General features: G+C 43.1%; 2 protein-coding genes and 1 long non-coding RNA gene across 7 annotated transcripts in view; 2 read left to right on the top strand and 1 right to left on the bottom strand.

The window, feature by feature from the left end:
- Positions 1-15,625, bottom strand: part of LYRM4 (LYR motif containing 4) — a 155,313-nt gene extending 139,688 nt beyond the window's left edge. The window contains exon 1 of the mRNA XM_015135509.3: positions 15,332-15,625. Within this exon, the coding sequence (XP_014990995.3) occupies positions 15,332-15,417 (86 nt within the window). The 5' untranslated portion in view covers positions 15,418-15,625. The remainder of the gene's footprint in view (positions 1-15,331) is intronic.
- On the top strand, positions 1,194-9,233 carry LOC106997782 (uncharacterized). Its single transcript, XR_001444023.3, has 2 exons — positions 1,194-1,328; positions 8,221-9,233. It is a non-coding gene; the product is annotated as an uncharacterized LOC106997782 (long non-coding RNA).
- A 48-nt stretch (positions 15,626-15,673) lies between the features above and the next one.
- The window catches only part of FARS2 (phenylalanyl-tRNA synthetase 2, mitochondrial), a 517,158-nt gene continuing 513,450 nt past the window's right edge, over positions 15,674-19,381 (top strand). For 2 of the 5 annotated variants that reach the window (XM_015135504.3, XM_078000977.1), the window contains exon 1: positions 16,208-16,344. The gene's annotated coding sequence lies outside the window, so the exon portion shown is untranslated. Of the gene's footprint in view, positions 16,075-16,207; positions 16,345-17,486; positions 17,629-19,381 lie in introns of those variants that run through there. The other 3 variants (XM_078000976.1, XM_015135505.3, XM_078000978.1) reach the window with 3 other exon arrangements.

Here is a 19,381-nt window from a genome sequence, read left to right as displayed (position 1 = left end):
GGAAGGACAAGGAAGTGAGTAACTGGGCCTGAACATGGCCGCCCCAGTAGTTCACCCAAATCCCTTTACTCCTACTTGTTAATAAGCAGCATGCACACATGCAGCGTTCACTCAGCCAACGGTTCTTACGCTTTGCAATGTTCTGTCACTGTGGAAAGAGTTAACTCAAACACAGTTCCTACACCCACGGAAGATGGCAGTCTAGTGAAAATGTGGCAAGAGTGATGGGGACATGTTACAGCCAGGACTTTGCATACAGTGTCTGGAAGACAAGAGAGGGGCTGCCATAAACATAACTCATATGCACGGACTTGTGCACCCCACAAGCTGCCTGGCATTGATGCTGGGCTGACAGTGCTGAGCAAAAGCAAATCTAGTCCTCATCCTTGACTTCCTGGAGCCTGAGCCAGAGAACCATGATGCAGATCAGAACAAAATACACTTACAATTACAAGTGGTGTAAGTGTCACTATGGAAACGTGTATGGGGCTGTGAGCTTACAGGACTAGGGAGTGCCTTGCTGGGGTCCAGGCGAGTGAGTGCAGATCTTAAGACAGAGGAACAGCATGAGCACCAGGGAGGAGAGCATTTAAGAAGCTGGGAAAACGCCAGAGTGACAACACCATCCTCAAATGGGAAGGTGACAGGACATAAGGCGAGAAAGGGAGGGAAACACAGGCTATGGGAAGGATTCTGGACTTTAGCCCAAGAACAATAAGAAACAACTATAGTTTTTTCCTTTTCCTTCTTCTTCCCTTTAAAAAATTTAAAAAAGGGAGCAGGGTGGTGTTGCGCAGTTTCAGAGTGCTTACCCAGAGCTGACCTGTAAGTTGAATTTTGAAGGATGAATAAAACTTTGCTAATAAGGGAGGAAAGTGTGTTCCAAACATAGGAAGCAATATGGAATTACATGAAGGTCTATAGCCCTGTGGCACTATTAAGAATATGCAGGAAGTTGGATTTGCTGACATGAAGAGTAGACAGGAAGCGAGGGGGAAGAACAAGAGTGCCATGTGAAGCTAAGAATGAGTTCCCTTCCAGAAACCACGTGGTGCCACTGGCACATTTGAAGCAAGGGGGTGGAGTGGCTGGGTGAGACTGTGCAGGTTCTGGAGTCAAAGATTGGGTTCACTTCTCTGTTCTCCTTACAAGGTCTTTAATTTGGAGAAACCACTGAACTTCCTCTTCCTAAGAATCCCCCAACTACCACATTTATCCTAGTGCCCAGCACACAGCTAAGTGAGTTGCTGCTGTACTTGAGAAACCTCACAGAGAGGAAGCCAGGGTACACTGGGGACTGACAGTGGTATACAGACACAGCCATCCAGGTGAGAAGTCAGGATGGGATGGGCGAAGGTAGTGAGGGTGAAGGGGAGGGAATGGGCCTGGGAGGTGTCCAGGCAGAATGCTGGGAAGTTGGGGCGAGGAAGGACAAATGCCCAGTTCCAGCTCTGGTGTGGCAGGTCTGGGTGGATGTGGAGCAGCTGCCTATGTACCTCTGAAGAAGCCTCACAGGAGGCAGGTGAGTGATGTGTCTGGTATTTGGAAGAGGGGCTGGGGCTGGAAACAGAGACTTGGGAGTAAAGACAGAGGTGGCAATTGAAACCATGGAATGTGATAAAATGACAGGGAAAGTACAAAGAAGGAAATGGGTGAAGGACGAACCACAGAGATCTGAGGTATATGGACATAATTCTAGTACGTCAGAGCCTCAAGAGAAAACAGTCCTTGCAACACAGGAAAGGAGGCGTGTCTAACCCTCCTCTAACCCTCCGTGCTGAGACTGATGGTCATGGTCAGGATTCTGTGGCTCACAGCGGGCAGAGCTTGTGAGCAATGCCCCTTCCAGAAGGCTGCCTGATCAGGGTCTGCCCTGGTGTGGTTATACCCGCACTGGGAATTTCCTTCAAGTTTCAAGTTTGAGGAGAAAGCATGCTATGCTCACTATGTCAATGTCACCACAACTCCAGAGGCCCCCACAGTGCTGGAAGCTTTTGATTCTTAGTCTGAGGAGGAGAGAAACAGAACACTAGACTTCAGGACACAGTGAGTGCTCAAACAAGATTTGTTGGATGAATAAAAGACAACTGGACTAAGACAGGAGAATCAGTGATTCTTGCTGGGTCTAATCTGTGTGCAAGGAATTGTATTCTCATTTAATTTAGCTTTTTGTTTAGTCAAGGGCAAAGAAGATTTTAGTTAAGAGACACTTCTGCCTATAGAAGTGATATCTGGTTAAAACAATATCACTCTTAGGAATCAGATGTGGAGGACGGTTAACTGTATAGGGAAAATAACTGAGTGAATATGCAGAAAAAATGTATAGAATCCTTAAGTCAGTAACTATGCTACAGAGTAATATTCATAATTACAATGAATTGATCACATAAGTTAACTCGGAATAAACTAGGTCAAAGGGAGAGGGTGGTAAACCCTTTCAGAACATTACACCAGGAACAAAAGAATAAATATACACGGCTTAATACAAGCATCAGTGATGTCTAATGAGGGCAGCAGTCATCCAATAAATTAAAAAAGAAAATTACTCTGAGAGCAGACATAATCAACTAATTGAGCACTGAAGAACATTAATAGGCAAATTATTAACATTAATATAGAAAAGATACATCAAAATTGGATAAAGAAGAGAGAAATAAGCAGATATAGAGGGCTACACATTAAGTTAAGACCCAGATCCAGGTACCTGCTTTAAGATCACGCGTGCAATGTTCGGATGCTCTCAGGAAGTGATACTGTGTTCAGATGCTCTCAGGAAGTGACACGGTACGAAAAGGTACTCAAGGAAGATGTCTTCCTCATACCAAGAACGCAGTGTCCTCTACGTTTGATGCTTCATTTGGAATGACTTTTCTTCTTCCAACGATATTCCCATAACCTTAGTTTGATTTGTTCTCTCTAATCCAACATATTCAACCTAACACTAAGGCCAGCTAATTCTGTTTATCAACATACCTCAAAGCCAGTCCCCTTCTCCCTGTGCTGTCACATTGCTCTAGCCAAGCCTCTGGCATCATCTGAGTAAACTCAACTAGGGCAACGGCCTTCTGACTGGCCTCCACGTCCTCAGCATCTTTTCTATACGGGGTGAGCTAGCTAAAGGAGTGTCTGCACTCTGCTGAAAACACCTGAATGGCTTTTCAATGCCGAGGACCACATTCTAGCATCTTATCTTAGCACAGCATATGAAGCTCTCTGTGATTAGCAGTCCCACCTGTCTCCACCCTCATCTCCCACTACATGCCATCAGCAAAACCCGAGTGTCAGCAAAACCAGAGTTCCTGACAGCCAACACCAACTACGCTGCGTTTCTCATCTGCTCCTGCCTCCCTTCCCCAGCGAGTCCCTACTAGCCCTTTATAGCTCAGGTCAGCCACCACTGCTTTCTTCAGCTCCGATCCCCTTTTGGGTTAGGCTGCTGTCTCTCCTATCTGCTTCCACAATATTCTGTTCATTTCGCTATTGGTATTTTGTCAACATGCTGTTGTAGAAATTTCAGGGAATCTATCAGTCCATGTCCTGAACTACAGGTGCCTCTTGGGCAAAGGTTATGTTTTGTTTATCTCCACATCCTCAGCAAGGAACAATGAGTCTGGCACAAAGCAGGTACCCAATAAATGTTTGCTGAATGAAACATCAAACAAGCATCATATCAAAGCTACATACTACAGTGATAGAGTTCTTTGGATGACTAATAAATACCTGGTTGAGAATATGGTTCAACAAGTTTAACTGAGTTGGCAAAGTGACAGTTAGTTATGAGAAATTTCAAAGATTTGGCAGCTGGACTACCAGTGTAAGAGACAACTATGTAGTAATTAATTCATCTGTATCTACTGAAATACAGAAATGATTTTGGAGCACTTACTAGAATACCAAATATTCTGCTAGAAAGTTCTGCAACTGTAGTAGTCTCACTTTACAGATGACACACAGGGAGTATATGATTTATACCAAAGTCACAGAATAAAAAAGTTAGTTGGCCTAAAATTTGAGCCAAGGTTTCTTAAAGGCCAGAAATCTTTCTAAGTCAAGACTGCCTCACTCATGATACTCATTTGTTATAGTGAAAACAACATGTAAGTCAAAGTAGTTCAGGAGTCACAATTTTGGGGAAAGATGGGGTGAAAAGAAAATTAGGGGAAACTTCTAGAAGGAAGTCACTGTGATTTTTTTTTTTTTAATCACGAAAGATAATTTCTGCGAGCTGTGTTTTAACCTCAAAATGCTTGAGTTAAGAGAACTATTAATACAATCAAACAGAATTCCAATGAGAACCTATGAAACCACACAGATGATGAAGATATCACAGTGATACATTATGTCATAACCTTGGCAACTTGCATTCCTCTCACAGATCCAGACAACAGCCAGGAGGACCCGCCTTAACTGAGCCGAACTTTGCTAAATCTAGAAACTCTCAGCTTGGCTCATGTAACTTACCTAGTTTTATTACTTCATTTGGTTTCTGAAGGTCAGAACTTTCCTAAATTGGCTAGGTACCAGTTGATTGGGGAAATACTAAGACAAATGAAATCTATGATCTGATGAGGTGGGATTCAGTGTGAAGAAAGGGGTATACAGGAGCAGTAATACGATATGAAGTGCCATTCATCCTCAGCAAAGTCTGCATATGACTCTTGACATGAGTCATTAAGAGGTAATTTTCTATTAGGCTCATGATAGCCATCTTCAAAGAGAATGTTTTGTAATTATATTTTGCATACAAAAGAGTATCATCCTACTGCAACAAAGAATAATTTAGAGATACTTTCAGAAAATTCTATTTACTTATAATCGTACTTTCTGGCCTAACTTTACTCCTCATTTTCTTATATTCCCTTTTATTTTCTCTTTGCTTTGATTCCCTCATTATTTTTTAATTATAACAATTATTTTATTTTATTATATTTTACTATATGTATTTTTGTAAGTTTTAAAAATGCTTTAAAGGCCAAGGCAGAGTATAAATAGAATAAGTGCAATTTAGAAACTCTTGTAAACTACAGTTAATAAATCAGCAATGACACAGAGATCTAATAACTTTTTGACACTTCGCTTTAATATCTAGAGTAAAAAAGAATGTTATTTTTCACCCCAAAACCTTGGCTGCTGAATATAATTTTCTCAATATAAACATCTTAAATATTTTCTACTCTAAGTTAACCGTACTGTTTTTATTTTTTGAAACCATTATCATTAAACCTGGCAGAACTTAGCAACGTAAGAGAAAAAAAATTTTTTTGGAAACTCCAGCATATTTAACAATAATGAATAATCTTTCAAAAGTCTAAGAAACTGTTTTTAGGCACAAATGAATTACCTCTAGTTGCCTGTGGTGCATTGTTGAAGAGGTCAGGTAACAATAGTTCCTTGTAATATAGTGCCACAGGCTCTATATGAGATCCAGTCACACAAATTCAGAACAAATGTAAGAACTGATTTGGAAACAACTGAGAAAATTTGACAAAGCAGTCTTTTTCTCTTTCAATTTTCCCTTCCTTTACTATGTTCTTACGTATGGTATAATTAAAGAGTTAAAACAATTTTTACCGATATGTATGATGTGTTCAACATTTCACAGTGAGCAAAACTCTTATTTGGCTGCTGAAAATAGAATACAATGTTATTTTAAAAATATTTCTGTAATATAACATGTGACAGCCAAAACGTTATGCAAGGTGTCTCCTCAGCCCCACTACATTCTGCAGATCTCCACTGTTTGGGCACTATTTCAATTTGCATGCTTCCTCTGTGAGTTTCTTGAGCTGTCCTTATATGCACATTTCATATGCCCAACCATACTACAATCTTGTAGCAGCAGGGCCATCTTGTGTTTGTATTCTACCTATTCCTAGGTTCTAGTGTGGTAATACACACACACACACACACACACTGTGAATGTTCAAGAAATATTAGGAAGAAATGGATTTGTTGATTTGTCTCAAAGAGGAAGAATATTTGGCATGAAGGCTTTCACTGTAGCCGCCCTGTTTTACAAAGTGAAAGGTGCTTGTGAATACTATTCAAATTAGGGTTGATATTGAATTAGTCTGTTCTCACTTGACTGGATAATTTATGAAGAAAAGAGGTTTGATTGGCTCACGGTTCTGCAGACTGTACAGGAATTGTGATGCTGGCATCTGCTCAGGTTTGGGGAGGCCTCAGGAAGCCTACAATCAAGGCAGAAGGTGAAGGGGGAACAGGCACATCACATGCCAGAGCAGGAGCAAGCAAGCGAGGAAGAAGATGCCACACACTTTAAAACAACTGGATCTCATGAGAACTCACTCATTATTGTGAAGACAGTACCAAGGGGAATGGTGCTAAACTACTCATGAGAAATCTGCCCCCATGATCCAACTACTTTCCACCAGGCCCCACCTCCAAAACTGGGGATTACATTTTGGCATGAGATTTGGGTGGAAACAACATCCAAACTGTATCATTACTATTCATGCTAGCTTTCTTGATCAATCAGTGACACATAGGGTGGAAGAGGCAGTCACTGTTAAAAGATTCGCAACAAGGAAAACATGCGAAAGAAATCCTTTGATGAGTGAGAGGGCTGCCTGGTTCCCATTCCAGGAGCTCATGGTTCTAATTCCTCAGCTTGCCAATAAATCTGGATTGCAACTGGTAATATATTAAAGAGTTCCGGTGGCTCAAAAAGAAAACAAGACTCCTAAACATGAATCATTATTTAGTTCCTTCATTAAGACTGCAATCACAGATATCAATAATGTTTCATTCAGTTGTGTAGTACATAGTAATCGAGATCTGACGTTGATCAGTACTTAGGTTGATCAGGACTTAGGAATCATACAACTCGTGAAACTAGGGAGCCTGTTTAACCATTTCACCTGTAAGGAAGAACTGTGAAAATAAATTTCCTCGGGTTGATGTTGCTACAGATTTTGCAGGCTTAGTCACAGGATGCACGGGTGCAGGAAGTTTCTTCTGAAAAGGACGGGGTTGTGGAAGCAGCAGCCCATGGGGAGTGAGGCGGCCTTCTAATCCCATTGTGCCCTTGACCAACTGTGAGGCCAATCAAGTTGCCTCCCCTTTCTATCCCTCACTCTGCTTTGAGACCTATTTTGTTACTTACTGGGGATTTTACCTAGCACTTAACATCATGGCATTTAGCTCAGTCCAACGCTTCAGCCACAGTTACCCACATCTGGTTCTGATACACACTTTGCATTTTACTTTTCACATGCCTTACTGTCTTTGCCTGGAATGCTCCTCCATCGCATGTCCACCTCTGTGGCTGACACAGACTGTTGCCTGACCAGTAGTTCTTCCCACCATTTTCTCTCTGCTGTCTTTTCACTAGAGAAGCTAGAATAGCTGTATCCTAATTTTCCAGCCTGTTGTTTACCTAGTGATATAAAATGTAATGATTAAGTTTTGGTCAATGAGACAAAAGCAGAGTCCTCCTGGAAAGCTTTACCCTTTCCCGGCTGTGACTGCCCTTCTTCTTCCTGACTAAACAAGGATATATCTGGAGCTTCAAAAGCTGTTTGCAACCATCAGGCGTAAGCCTGAGAGGAACACTGAGACTCATACACACCTCACGTTTTCTAGCTGCTAAATAAGCTCTGGCAGCTACATACCTCTAGACATTTTCTATGTGAGAAGAATAAGCACCCAATTTACTTAAGCCCGTGTAAGGGCTTCCTATGACTTCTGGTCAAAAGCATTCCTAATTTTAAGTTGGCACTTAGGAGACCAGCTCCTGTCTATGGCCTTTCGTTTGTACTTCATTGATAAACTTCTTTGGGAGCTTGTAATTTTTTACCCTTAATAGGGGGCTCATTTTGATCTGCAGCTCTTTGCACAATGCTTAGTGTATAACACATTAATAAAAACTCAAATATCTGATGAAGAATTAGGGAGTTCTGACACTACATCTGATATGCATTTGGGCATCACTTTAGCCTTTTCTCAAGTTTTACAATAACATATTTCTTAATTTGTAAGAGGGATACCTCTGAATACAATTTTCCCTTGCATTTCAACAATGAATATTTATTAGGTTGGTGCAAAAGGAACTGCGGTTTTTGCATTGTTGGAATTTGCTGTTTGACACTGGAATACATTCTTGAATAAATGTGGTTATATTATACATCATTTTAATGGGCAGTTCTCAGTTTATTTTTATTTTTTTTGCTAATGACTTGCTGTTTATGTTTATTTTAGACTATGGAAATGATGTCAGACAAAAAGCACATTTGAGCAATTTTCTTATTTGAGCTTCAAAATGGGTCAAAAAGCAGCGGAGACAACTTGTGACAATGCATTTGGCCTAGAAACTGCTAACGAACGTACAGTGCTGTGGTGGTTCAAGGAGTTCTGCAAAGGAGACGAGAGCCTCGAAAATGAGGAGCCTAGTGGCCGGCCATTGGAAGTCATCACCGACCAATTGAGAGCAATCATGGAAACTCATCCCCTTACAGCTACCCAAGAAGTTGCCACAGAACTCAATGTTGACCATTTGATGGTCATTCGATTTGAAGCAAATTGCAAAGGTGAAAAACCTCGGTAAGTGGGTGCCTCATGACTGAGCAAAAAAAGAAAAAAATTTGTCATTATGAAGTGTTGTCTTCTCTTATTCCATGCAACAGTGAACCATTTCTTGATCAGATTGTGATGTGTGATGAAAAGTGGATTTTATACGACAACGGGCGATGACCAGCTTAGTGGCTGGACTGAGAAGCTCCAAAGCACTTCCCAAAGCCAAACTTGCACCAAAGAAAGATCATGCTCACTGTCTGGTGGTCTGCTCCACTACAGCTTTCTGAATCCCGGCAAAACCGTTTCATCTGAGAAATATGCTCAGTAAATCCAGGAGACGCACTGAGAACGGCAATGCCTGCAGCCGGCACTGCTCAACAGAAATGGCCCAACTGTCTCCATAATGACCCTCGACTGCTGGTCGCAACACCAATGCTTCACAAGTTGAACAAACTGGCCTCATCCACCACATTAATCTGACTTCTCGCTAACCGACTTCCACTTCTTCAAGCATCTCGACAACTTTTTGCAGGGAAAATGCTTCCCTGACTAGCAGGATGAAGAAAATGCTTTCCAAGGGTTTGTAGAATCCCGAAGCATGGATTTTTACACCACAGCAAGAAACTTATTTCTTGTTGGCAAAAACGTGTTGATTATGATATTTCCTGTTTTGATTAATAAAGATACAGTTGAGCCTAGTTATAATAATTTTAAATTTATGGTCAAAAACCGGAATTACTTTTGCACCAATCTGCTACATAGGTACTGTGCTAAGCACTGGGAATAGAGATAAGACAGAATTTCTGCTAACTGTGTATGTGTGATATGTGCCCTAATAAAGGTAAGAACAGGTGCTTCCTCAACATCTGCTTATCTCTTGCTTTACCCAGAAACTGGCTGTCAGGCTTGGCACATAAACTCAACTTTCCACCCTCTCATACTCCACCTTACCCTCTTCTCCTTCATTCCACTCCTGTAAAACGAAACACCGTTCCAGCTGTGCTCTCAGGCACCACTTTTCACCTCTCATGGGGTCCTGCTCTAGCGTCATCTACTTTCCTGTTTTATTAACCAAAATTCCGGTGGGAGGTGGAGGGGGTATCTATACTCGTGGGAGCAATTTACTCACTTCTGATTCAACTCTAAACCCCCCCAATCTGGGTTCTGCCATAACCACCTGACTAACAATGCTGCTCTGGTAATGGAACCAGAGGTCTCTACACTGCCCTCTTTATGAACTGGATATTGCTTAGACAAGCTACACTGCTGGCCACAGCTACCTTCCCCAAACATATGACTATCTTGACTTCTGCACCACTACTCTTTACTTGGTCTCCTCCCATTTCTTAAACCCTGCAGTAGTTAGCCAAGAGACCAGGCGGGGGTCTCTGAGACCTTTCACGGATCCACCAGGAAAACTATTTTCATAGTTATCAGGAAGACATTGCATTCTCTTATGAGCATACAGGGGAAGTTATTAGATACTAAGTGACACGTGATATAGCAACAAATTGTAGTTAGCAACAAATATAAGCACCCAGTTGTCTTCTATTAAGCCAAACATGAAAGAGACATGCACAAGTGTCAAACTATCAATCTGCTAATTTAGGGGGAGGAAAAATGGTTATTCTTCATAAAAGTATTATTTAAGATAACGGATTTAGTCATTTTAAAATAGGTGTTTTTAAAAGCTTTTTTTTTTTTTTTTTCTAATGCGATAAACGTGTCCCACATACACAAAAGCTTTTGTGGGGTCCTCAAAAAGGCCTAATACCAGCTAAGTTGAAGAACCACATTCTTAAACTTTGTCTTCTTGGCTCTTCTTCAGCCAGCTCCTTCAATTTTGATGTTCCCTAGAATAGCATCTGTAGCTCACTAATTTTCTCACCTTAAACTAGGATTTCTCAATCTTGGCATGACCAACCCTTTGGGCCAGCTAATTCTTTGTCAGTGGGGGCTGTCCCCCGTGCATCCCTGGCCTCAGACGCCGTCCCCCGTGCATCCCTAGCCTCAGACACCGTCCCCCGTGCATCCCTGGCCTCAGACGCCTAGCACCCCCTTTCCAAGTTGTGGCAACCAAAAATGTCTTCAGATACTGTCAAATAAAATCACCCCAGGATGAGAACTACTAACCTAAATAGTATTCCTAGATAATTCATCTAATATCTAGGTTTTAATTTGACTTACGGTGATAATTCCACTTATCAAGTACCTATTCTGCACCAGGGACTATCCTAAGTACTTGATGTGCATTAACTCACAACGGTGGTGCTGACTACAGCCCCCATTAACAAAGAATTAGCTGGCCCAAAAGGTTGGTCATGCCAAGATTGAGAAATCCTAGTTTAAGGTGAGAAAATTAGTGGTTACGGATGCTATTCTAGGGAACATCAAAATTGAAGGAGTTGGCTGAAGAAGAGCCAAGAAGACAAAGTTTAAGAATGTGGTTCTTGGCCAGGCGCGGTGGCTCACATCTGTAATCCTAGCACTTTGGGAGGCTGACGTGGGCAGATCACCTGAGGTCAGGAGTTGAAGACCAACTTGGCCAACATGTTGAAACCCCGTCTCTACTAAAAATACAAAAATTAGCCAGGCACAGTGGCAGGTGCCTGTAATCCCAGCTACTCGGGAGGCTGAGGCAGGAGAATCGCTTGAACCCGGGAAGTGGAGGTTGCAGTGAGCCAAGATCGCGCCACTGCACTCCAGCCTGGGCAACAAGGGCAAGATTTCAACTGGAAAAAAAAAATGTGGTTCTTAAACTTACTGGTCTCAGGACCTTTTTACACTGTGTGAGACAGATCAATTATGACTCTCATTTTATGAAGAAACTGCAGAACAGAGAGTGATGTGACTTGCTCGGGGTCACACAGAGCTGCTGTTGCTGACTACTGCGGTGCTGCCCACTCCTCTGAGCCTCAGAGCCCTGTGATTAACCACCTCTGCTGGGCATCCCAGGGGAAATTTACACCCAGGATACCCTCAAAATGAACTCAAAAACCCTTTCTCCACAAGACCTAGTTCTGCATTACCTAAGTCAGTTAAATGTGCAAGTTTAAATTCACCCTCTCTGTGCTTTAGCTTCACCAGAAACCTGGATGCCATTCTAAACTCTGCTTGGATTCTCTTCTTCCTTAGTCCTCAATCCAATCATTCAAGTTCTAACAATTTTCCCTTGTAATGATTTCTCAAATACAACATTTTTCTCTATCTTCCACTATTCCGGTCCTTACTAGCGTCCTAATCTCTACTCTGCACTGCTGTAATCAACTCCCATTTGATGTCCTTGGCCCCTCAAAATCATCTTCTACAACGCTGCCAGAGTGATCTATCAAAAAACGCAAACCTGGTCACGTCATGTTAGTGGCTGCCTGTGAGCTAAGGGTTAAATCCAGGGTCCTCAGCACAGCCCCCAGACCCTCAAATCAGTGGCCCTCTCCAACCTCAGTGCCTTCCTGTCACCCCCTGTATCATACTTATCTCTCTGGCAGTGCTGTGCTCTTTGCCTGCCTGAGCACACCATGCTGCTTCATGCCTTTGATTCAACGTCACCCCTTGGGAGGCCTTCTAGATTCTACACCCTGTGCATCCTTCTGTCACAGCACTTAACCCAGTCTGTGATAACTATCTCTGTACCTGTGTCCCACATAGGCCTGTAAAGTCATTGATAACACGTGCCTAGCTTAGCTCAAAAATCTCAACTTTCTCTCTCCAGGGCCTGGTATAGCAGAGGTCCCCAACCCTGGGGCCACAGACCTGTCAGTACTGGTCTGTGGCCTGTTAGGAACCAGGCCACACAGCAATTGAGTGGTACGTAAGTGTGCATCATGGCCTGAGCACCATCTCCTGTCAGATCAGCTGCGGCATTAGATTCTCGTAGGTGCACCTATTGTGAACTGTGCATGCAAGTGACGTAGGTTGCATGCTCCTTGTGAGAATCTAATGTCTGATGATCTGAGGTGGAACAGTTTCATCCTGAAACCCTCCCTTGACCCGGTCCATGGAAAAGTCATTTTCCATGAAATTGTTTCCTGGTGCCAAGAAGGTTGGGGACTGCTAACCCAGGTATGGGATAGCACTGGGCAAAGTATGCTTCTACAAAATGTCACACAGCAATGAGACCTATTTGGGTGGCGGGAGGGATGGGAGTGGAGGCTGTGGGATGAAGAGAGTTGGGAAAACTTTTGTTCAGAGAAGGTCACAATTGAGCTGAATCTTGAAGGAAGAGGAGGCACTCTAGACAGGATAAAGGTCCCGCTGGATAGAACAGTACTTGCAAAGGCCTGGAGGTCCAAGAGGACGTGGCACATTTAGGAAACTGCAACAGATGATGACAGAGGACAGGATGCACATGTGGGACTTGGGCTGAGACTGGAGGAGCAGACAGGGCTCCTGCTATCAAAAAGTGGCCTGTATTATAGGTCTTGCAAGCGAGTTCCAAAGTATTTAGTTCACTACTCCAATTACTTTAGGCACCACAATTCGCAGGTCATTAAAAAATGTTTCCTAGTCTACTTTTGATTACTTATTCAGCACTACCTGTGTTAGTTTTGATAGGTAACTTAACCTCCCTGTGCCTCAGCTGCCTTACAGGGTAATAAAAATAGTACCTACCTCACAAGATTATTGTCAAAACAAATGTGTTAATAGACGTGAAGAACATAAGATAGCAGTGGCACACAGAATTGATAGTGGATGTTGTGTTGCCATTGATTTGCCATTAGTGACAAACAGCTGCTGAGATTAGAAAGGACAAAGGGACTGTTCTTGAAATTCACAAGACACAGCCTTAATGTAAAAGAAAGGCATATTTTATAACAAGTAAGTTTATCTAGGGAGGTAATAGTAGCAGGTATCTAGGTTTTTAGGTCCATGATCTCAGGCAACAGTATAAAATGATTACCAGACTCCTTTGGATAATATATTTATATTTGGATAATAAATTTAGCTTAAAAGTATATGCTTATAAAGTATAATTTGAACAATTATTTTCTGAACGCATATGATCTTACAGTTGCCCATACTGAAACCCATTTTCAATTTGCTGCCTTTCAGGTACAGCCTTGAATGATTTTCCTAAAGTTTGAATGATTTTCCTCTTCAGTTGGCAATTACTCATTTGAAAACACTTGGGCCTCATTTGCTCATAAATCATTTCCAAACAGAATTTCAGAAATGGAAGGGTCCTTAGAGATTGTCTAGTCCAACAGTCTATTTCATAAACAAGAAAACTGAAATACGGAGATTGAATAACTTGTCCAAGTTATAGTCTTCGAGGGCTCCACCTTGACTTTCCTACGTGCTCTCACGTAAGACTCTCACTGCCAGTGTGAACTGCCTACTGATTCCAAGTCCTTGTGTATCCTGAGTAAGCTTTATGACAAACTATCTTACTCCAGACTATGGTGAAATCAAATGCTTTCTATTTATTTAACTTGCATATTTCATGTGTTTCCTCAACAGACTTGGTTAAGTACTTGATGCTAGATGTTTGGTTAATTCTTGCTAAAGTTCCACCAGTATGCCTATTATTACACTCTTTATCCTCCAGAGTCAAAGTCATTAAGTAAAATCATTCTCTCCCATGAAATTTTACCACTTAACTGGGTGGATACAACCTCAGTGGCATGACACTGATGCTGTTTTCAAATTTGCAGGGTGAGTACATTTTCTAGGCAGGTTTCTAAAAATTTGAGAATCATTGCTTAAGAGGCTTAGTGTTCCTGTCCTCTGACCGAGGTTGTACTGGGCAGACCCATCTCAGGGCCTGCCAGCTCACACACCTGGTGGAGCGCGGCCTACCTAACCAGGTGTGTTCCAAGGGTAGGCTCTGCTCTTATGACATCCAATCCACAGTCTGGCCAGTCACCTAAGGGGGCCTTGGGGTAAAGAGATGAGTTGATCCAATCCGATTCTTATGGGAATATGGCTCAAACTCAGAGAGGAGCAGGTAGTTAGTAAAAACAAAACAAAACAAAAAACAAACCTAAAAAAAATGCAGAGAGAATCCATAAGAAAATGATGGGTCACAACCAGCAACACTGTGAAAGCAGAGGTTCTGAATTACAAAAAACATACAAAGAGTAACAATAAAAGACTCATAGGCAAATAGGGAAGTGGGGAGGCGTGGGAAAAAGTGAATGTGTTATATTAACGATGTAAGAGTTTAGGCCCTCAGTATTCTGCTGTCAAGGTCCAGGAAGCGGGATCTCTGTCTGGTGAGCCAGGATAAACTGTTTCAGCTCTAAAGCTTGAGACGCTTTTTCCTTTACCGCTACACGTTTCCACCGTACCCTAAATAGAATGGATTTGATTCTTGCAACCAAAAGAACTCATTACGACACCCAGGAAATTTTAGGGAGGTGCTAGAGTGTGCCTTCAGTTTTGTCGCTGTGTGCAACTCACTGGCCACTTCCACTCTCAACTCTTCCAGCTCAAGGGAAGTTTTACATATGCAACACATTGGCCTTAACTTCACCAATGGCTGATTTCCATCCTTTTTTTCTCTTCTGCAGAAACATAACACTAATTATGCTCCTAGAACAACTACCAAGATAGTCGTTAGGGGGAAAGCGTCACAGGACACGAACGTCTTCCCTGATAGAAACAAGGGCTCCTCCCCGAGGTCTCAGAGGCCACACCTGTAGGTAGGAGCACGCTTTTCGATGGCGGAGCCCGGTCCTTGCCTCGCGGACGCCGGCGCAGGACAGTGGCTCCCAGTTCCCGGGGACATTCCACGGCAACCCACATCCCCGGTCCCCGGCCCCTGGCCCCCGGTCCCCGGTGCCCGCTGGGTCACCTGTAATTGTAGGAGCTGAAACGCTTGCTCTCTCTCAGCATCGCCCGGTACAGATCTAACACTTGTGCGCGACTGGAGGCTGCCATTTTGGAAAGAAAAAAAATTAACGGGTCCTCTTCGCCGAGGTCCCAAGTACGACCCAACCTCGGAACTCCAGCCTGTGCAGAAACCACGCACGAAATAAAATGCAGCGGCTCGACCTTGCCAGCGGGCCGGTCCTAAGCCTAAGCCGGCAGCCCTGCGGACCGCAGACCGCGCCGGGCGTCCCGCGCCGCTTCGGGGGCGGGCGAAGGCAGGGCTCGGGGCAGCTAAAGGGGCGGTGCAAGGAGGGAGATGCCTCCGCCCCGCCCCGCTCCCGCTTCCGCCCCCGCCGGGAGGCTCGGGATCCAGCAGCATCTCCACGCGGCCGGAGGGCGAGAAAATAAGAGGCCCGGCCGCCCGTGCATCCAGCCAAGCTCCTGGGGGACGGATATTGGGGGTCCGGGCATTCGAGGGACGTGCAGTCGCATCACGGAGAGCCTTTGCGAACCGTCTGGGGTTTTGGCGGAGACATTTGTGTTTCGGGGCGCAGCGCCCCTTTGTGCCTTTAGAAGGCCGCGTTGCCCGGGTTACCGAAGGCCGCCGCGTCGACGCCCCGCCCCTGACAGCCCCGCCCACGCTGGCGGCGGCCGCCCTCGCCGCTGCCTGAGAGACCTTGCGGGATTTCAAGGGTGACTTAACTTCGCCCGATCATGGTCGGCAGGGTGGGATTTATTGGCATTCCTTGGGCCGGGGGATGCGACGTCTGGGTGTGGAGGTGATGAGACAGGGGTTCCGTGGCACTCCGGCTCTGCTCAGGGCGACCTGCGTAGGGGCCTCCGGGGCAAGGCCCGCTTTCCGTCAAAATGGCAGCGCCCAGCGTGCACGGGTATCTCTGAAGTTGGGGTTTAAGATTCTTGCCCGTGAGAGCCAACGAGCCTGCCGTGCTTCTGATTTTGAAATACCTGGGTCTGGGTTTCCCGGGCGAGCGGTGGGTGAGTGCCGACCTCGTTGCAGCCTGGGGTAGGACGTGGGCGGTTCGTGTGGTTAGGGGGTTACATTGGCCATGGATTTTTTCCTCTTTCCGGATGTGTTTTTGCTTTTGAGTGAAGAGTCCCCGTGGTTTTGTAGTCTAATAAATGCGTAAAATGCAGCTTGGGCTCTAGACTTTGGAGAATAATTTGAGCCCGTTAGGGCTTTAGGCGTTCTCCAAGAAGCGGAGCAAGTTTTCAACCATGGCTTTCTTCAGAAGACTTCAACTTTTTTGAATCATTTTATTAAAGTGGTGGATAAAGTTGCTTTTTCTGATCTTTGAGCATGGGACTGGACGCTGGAAGCTTCAGCCAGTTCTAGTTACTGTGTTTGCAAAGCACTTTTCTTGTTTTTGGAATCTTGCTTTATGTAATCAACCTTAGGAAGAACCCCACCTTTCCGCACTCGAGCACAGCGAGGAGTACCTTATGCATAAAAACAAAACAACTTTGCATTAAAATCCATCTTTCTCCCAACCGCTTGGTCACGGTTGTGTTCTCATCTGCTTTAGTGTATTTGGTTTTAAAACGATAAACTTGCTGTATATCTAAGCAACTTTATATTTTCAGGAACTTTTTTTTCCCTTTTATTTATTTATTTATTTTTTTGAGATGGAGTCACTCTCCGTCGCCCAGGCTGGAGTGCAGTGGCAGGATCTCGGACTCACTGCAACCTCCGCGTCCCGGGTTCAAGCTATTCTCCTGCCTCAGCCTCCCGAATAGCTGGGATTACAGGCGCGCGCTACCTTGCTGAGCTAATTTTTGTATTTTTAGTAGATACGGGGTTTCACCATATTGGTCAGGCTGGTCTCGAACTCCTGACCTTGTGATTCGCCTGCCTCAACCTCCCAAAGTGCTGGGATTACAGGTGTGAGCCACCACGCCTAGCCTCTATTTTCAGGAACTTTAAAGGCAGGAAACACTTCTCTGACCTTACCATTCTTTAGTGTACTTGCAACCTGGTGTCCTTGCATCCAGATATTCTTATTAATCCTGATGCAGGGAGAAAATACTTTCATTAAGATACCTTTAAGTCTCCTCCCTGACTTCTTGACAATCTCATGTCTGTGATTTTGTTTTTGTTTTTTTGTTTTTTTTTTCAACAGGATAGCAAAACTTCTGTTACTTCCTGGTTGGTCAGGTCGTTGAGCAAATCTACCCTCGGGTTTATTGAAAAGACTTTTTTGAGGTTTCCCTTTGGTATTTCTTAAAGGATCCAAGACCAAGGCAATTGCACATTGTTACAGAGTAAGATTCAGAGCTGATTTCTCTTGATACACTGTTGTGTGCTGGTGATATGAAATGATATGCGGCACCTTAAAGCTGCAACATTAATGCAAGTTGCTGATAGAGAATGCTATCAGAGTGAAAAGGAAAAACTTGAAGATTATTTTGGCTTGTTTAAAAATAGCAAGGATTATGTTATTTATATTTTGCTTTTGAGAGTAAAGTTGGAATAACTATATACAATTGTTTCTACCTAATTATCAAGGAATTTAATCATTAATGTATATGGTATATCTAAATGACTCAACTTTGTTGTAATCAAATAAAACTTTTCCAAATAAATATGTATAGTTTAAATAGTTTGGGTAGCTTAGTCCTCCATTAGTACGAGCAATGGTTGCAGTTAGGAAAGTGATAGCTTCCCGGTTAATTCTGAGCCAAATCTTCACAAAAATACCTCATTATTTTATTTAAAATGGTTTACCAATGTGTTGGACATCATTGCCTGGAGAAACTAAAGGAAAATAATCATTCTGAAGCTACATCTCACTTTTGCACATCTTCACTGCAGAGATTACATAAAACAAAACAAAACAAAAAAAACTCTATTTGAGATTGTAAGTAGAATTGGGCCAGAAGCTGAAGAATGGACCTTACACATATGTCCTTTAATATGCATTCTATTCTGGGTTGAAATTTTTCTTAGCGAATATCTGTAAAGTAGGAGGTACCATTTAGGCATCAAAACATAAAAATTTCTTTAGTATTCGTTTATCGAAAGTTACCGACTACCTGTAGTTCTTTATGTAAGATCATTTATTACCTTCTATTAAAATTAGGGTTGTCAATGACCACTTAATGCTTTGTGAAGAGAAATTTCTCTAATCATAATAAACAGTGTAACAACAATTTTCTGTCCTTAAGCTTAAATATCAAAATGATGTATAAAGTAAAATTTGTATAGTAGTAGTAATTTATGGTATTATTTAGAAATTATTCAGCTGGGCATGGTGGCTCACACCTGTAATCCCAGCACTTTCGGAGGCTGAGGTAAATGGATTGCTTGAGCCCAGGAGTTTGAGACTAGCCTGGGCAACATGGCAAAACCCCATCTATACAAAAAATACATCATAGCGAAACCTCATCTCTACACAAAAAATACAAGAATTAGCTGGGTGTAGTGGCATGTGCCTGTAGTCCCAGCTACTTGGGAGGCTGAGGTGGGAGGATTGCTTGAGCCCTGGAGGTTGAGGCTGCATTGTGCCATGATCACACTACTGCACTGTAGCCTGGGCAATAGAGTGAGACCCTGTCTACCAAAAAAAAAAAAAAAAGAAAAAAGAAATTATTCTATTCTACACCACACATGAATCCAAGTATTATACATTGATCCTTCATTTTAATAGAACATGAAGGGGAAAGACCTTAGATACCAACTCATTCGTTTGTACAGATGAACAAACTGAAGCCTTTTTCCTCATTCATTCATTCCTTCAGCATTTATTGAACACTTCCTGAGTACTATAGGTTATGGTTTTTCTTTTCTTTTCTTTTTTTTTTTTTTGAGACAGAGTGTCACTCTTGTTGCTCAGGCTAGAGTGCAATAGTGCAATCTTGCCCGGCAAATTTTTTGTATTTTCAGTAGAGATGGAGTTTCACCATGTTGTCCAGGCTTGTCTTGAACCCCTGACCTCAGGTGATCCACCTGCCTGGGCCTCCCAAAGTGTGGGGATTACAGGCGCAAGCCACCGCGCCCAGCCCATGAGTACCATAT

The sequence above is a fragment of the Macaca mulatta genome, chromosome 4, assembly GCF_049350105.2.
Source record: "Macaca mulatta isolate MMU2019108-1 chromosome 4, T2T-MMU8v2.0, whole genome shotgun sequence".
NCBI classification, from domain to species: Eukaryota; Metazoa; Chordata; class Mammalia; order Primates; family Cercopithecidae; genus Macaca; species Macaca mulatta.
This window is presented reverse-complemented; position numbering and strand designations above follow the sequence as displayed.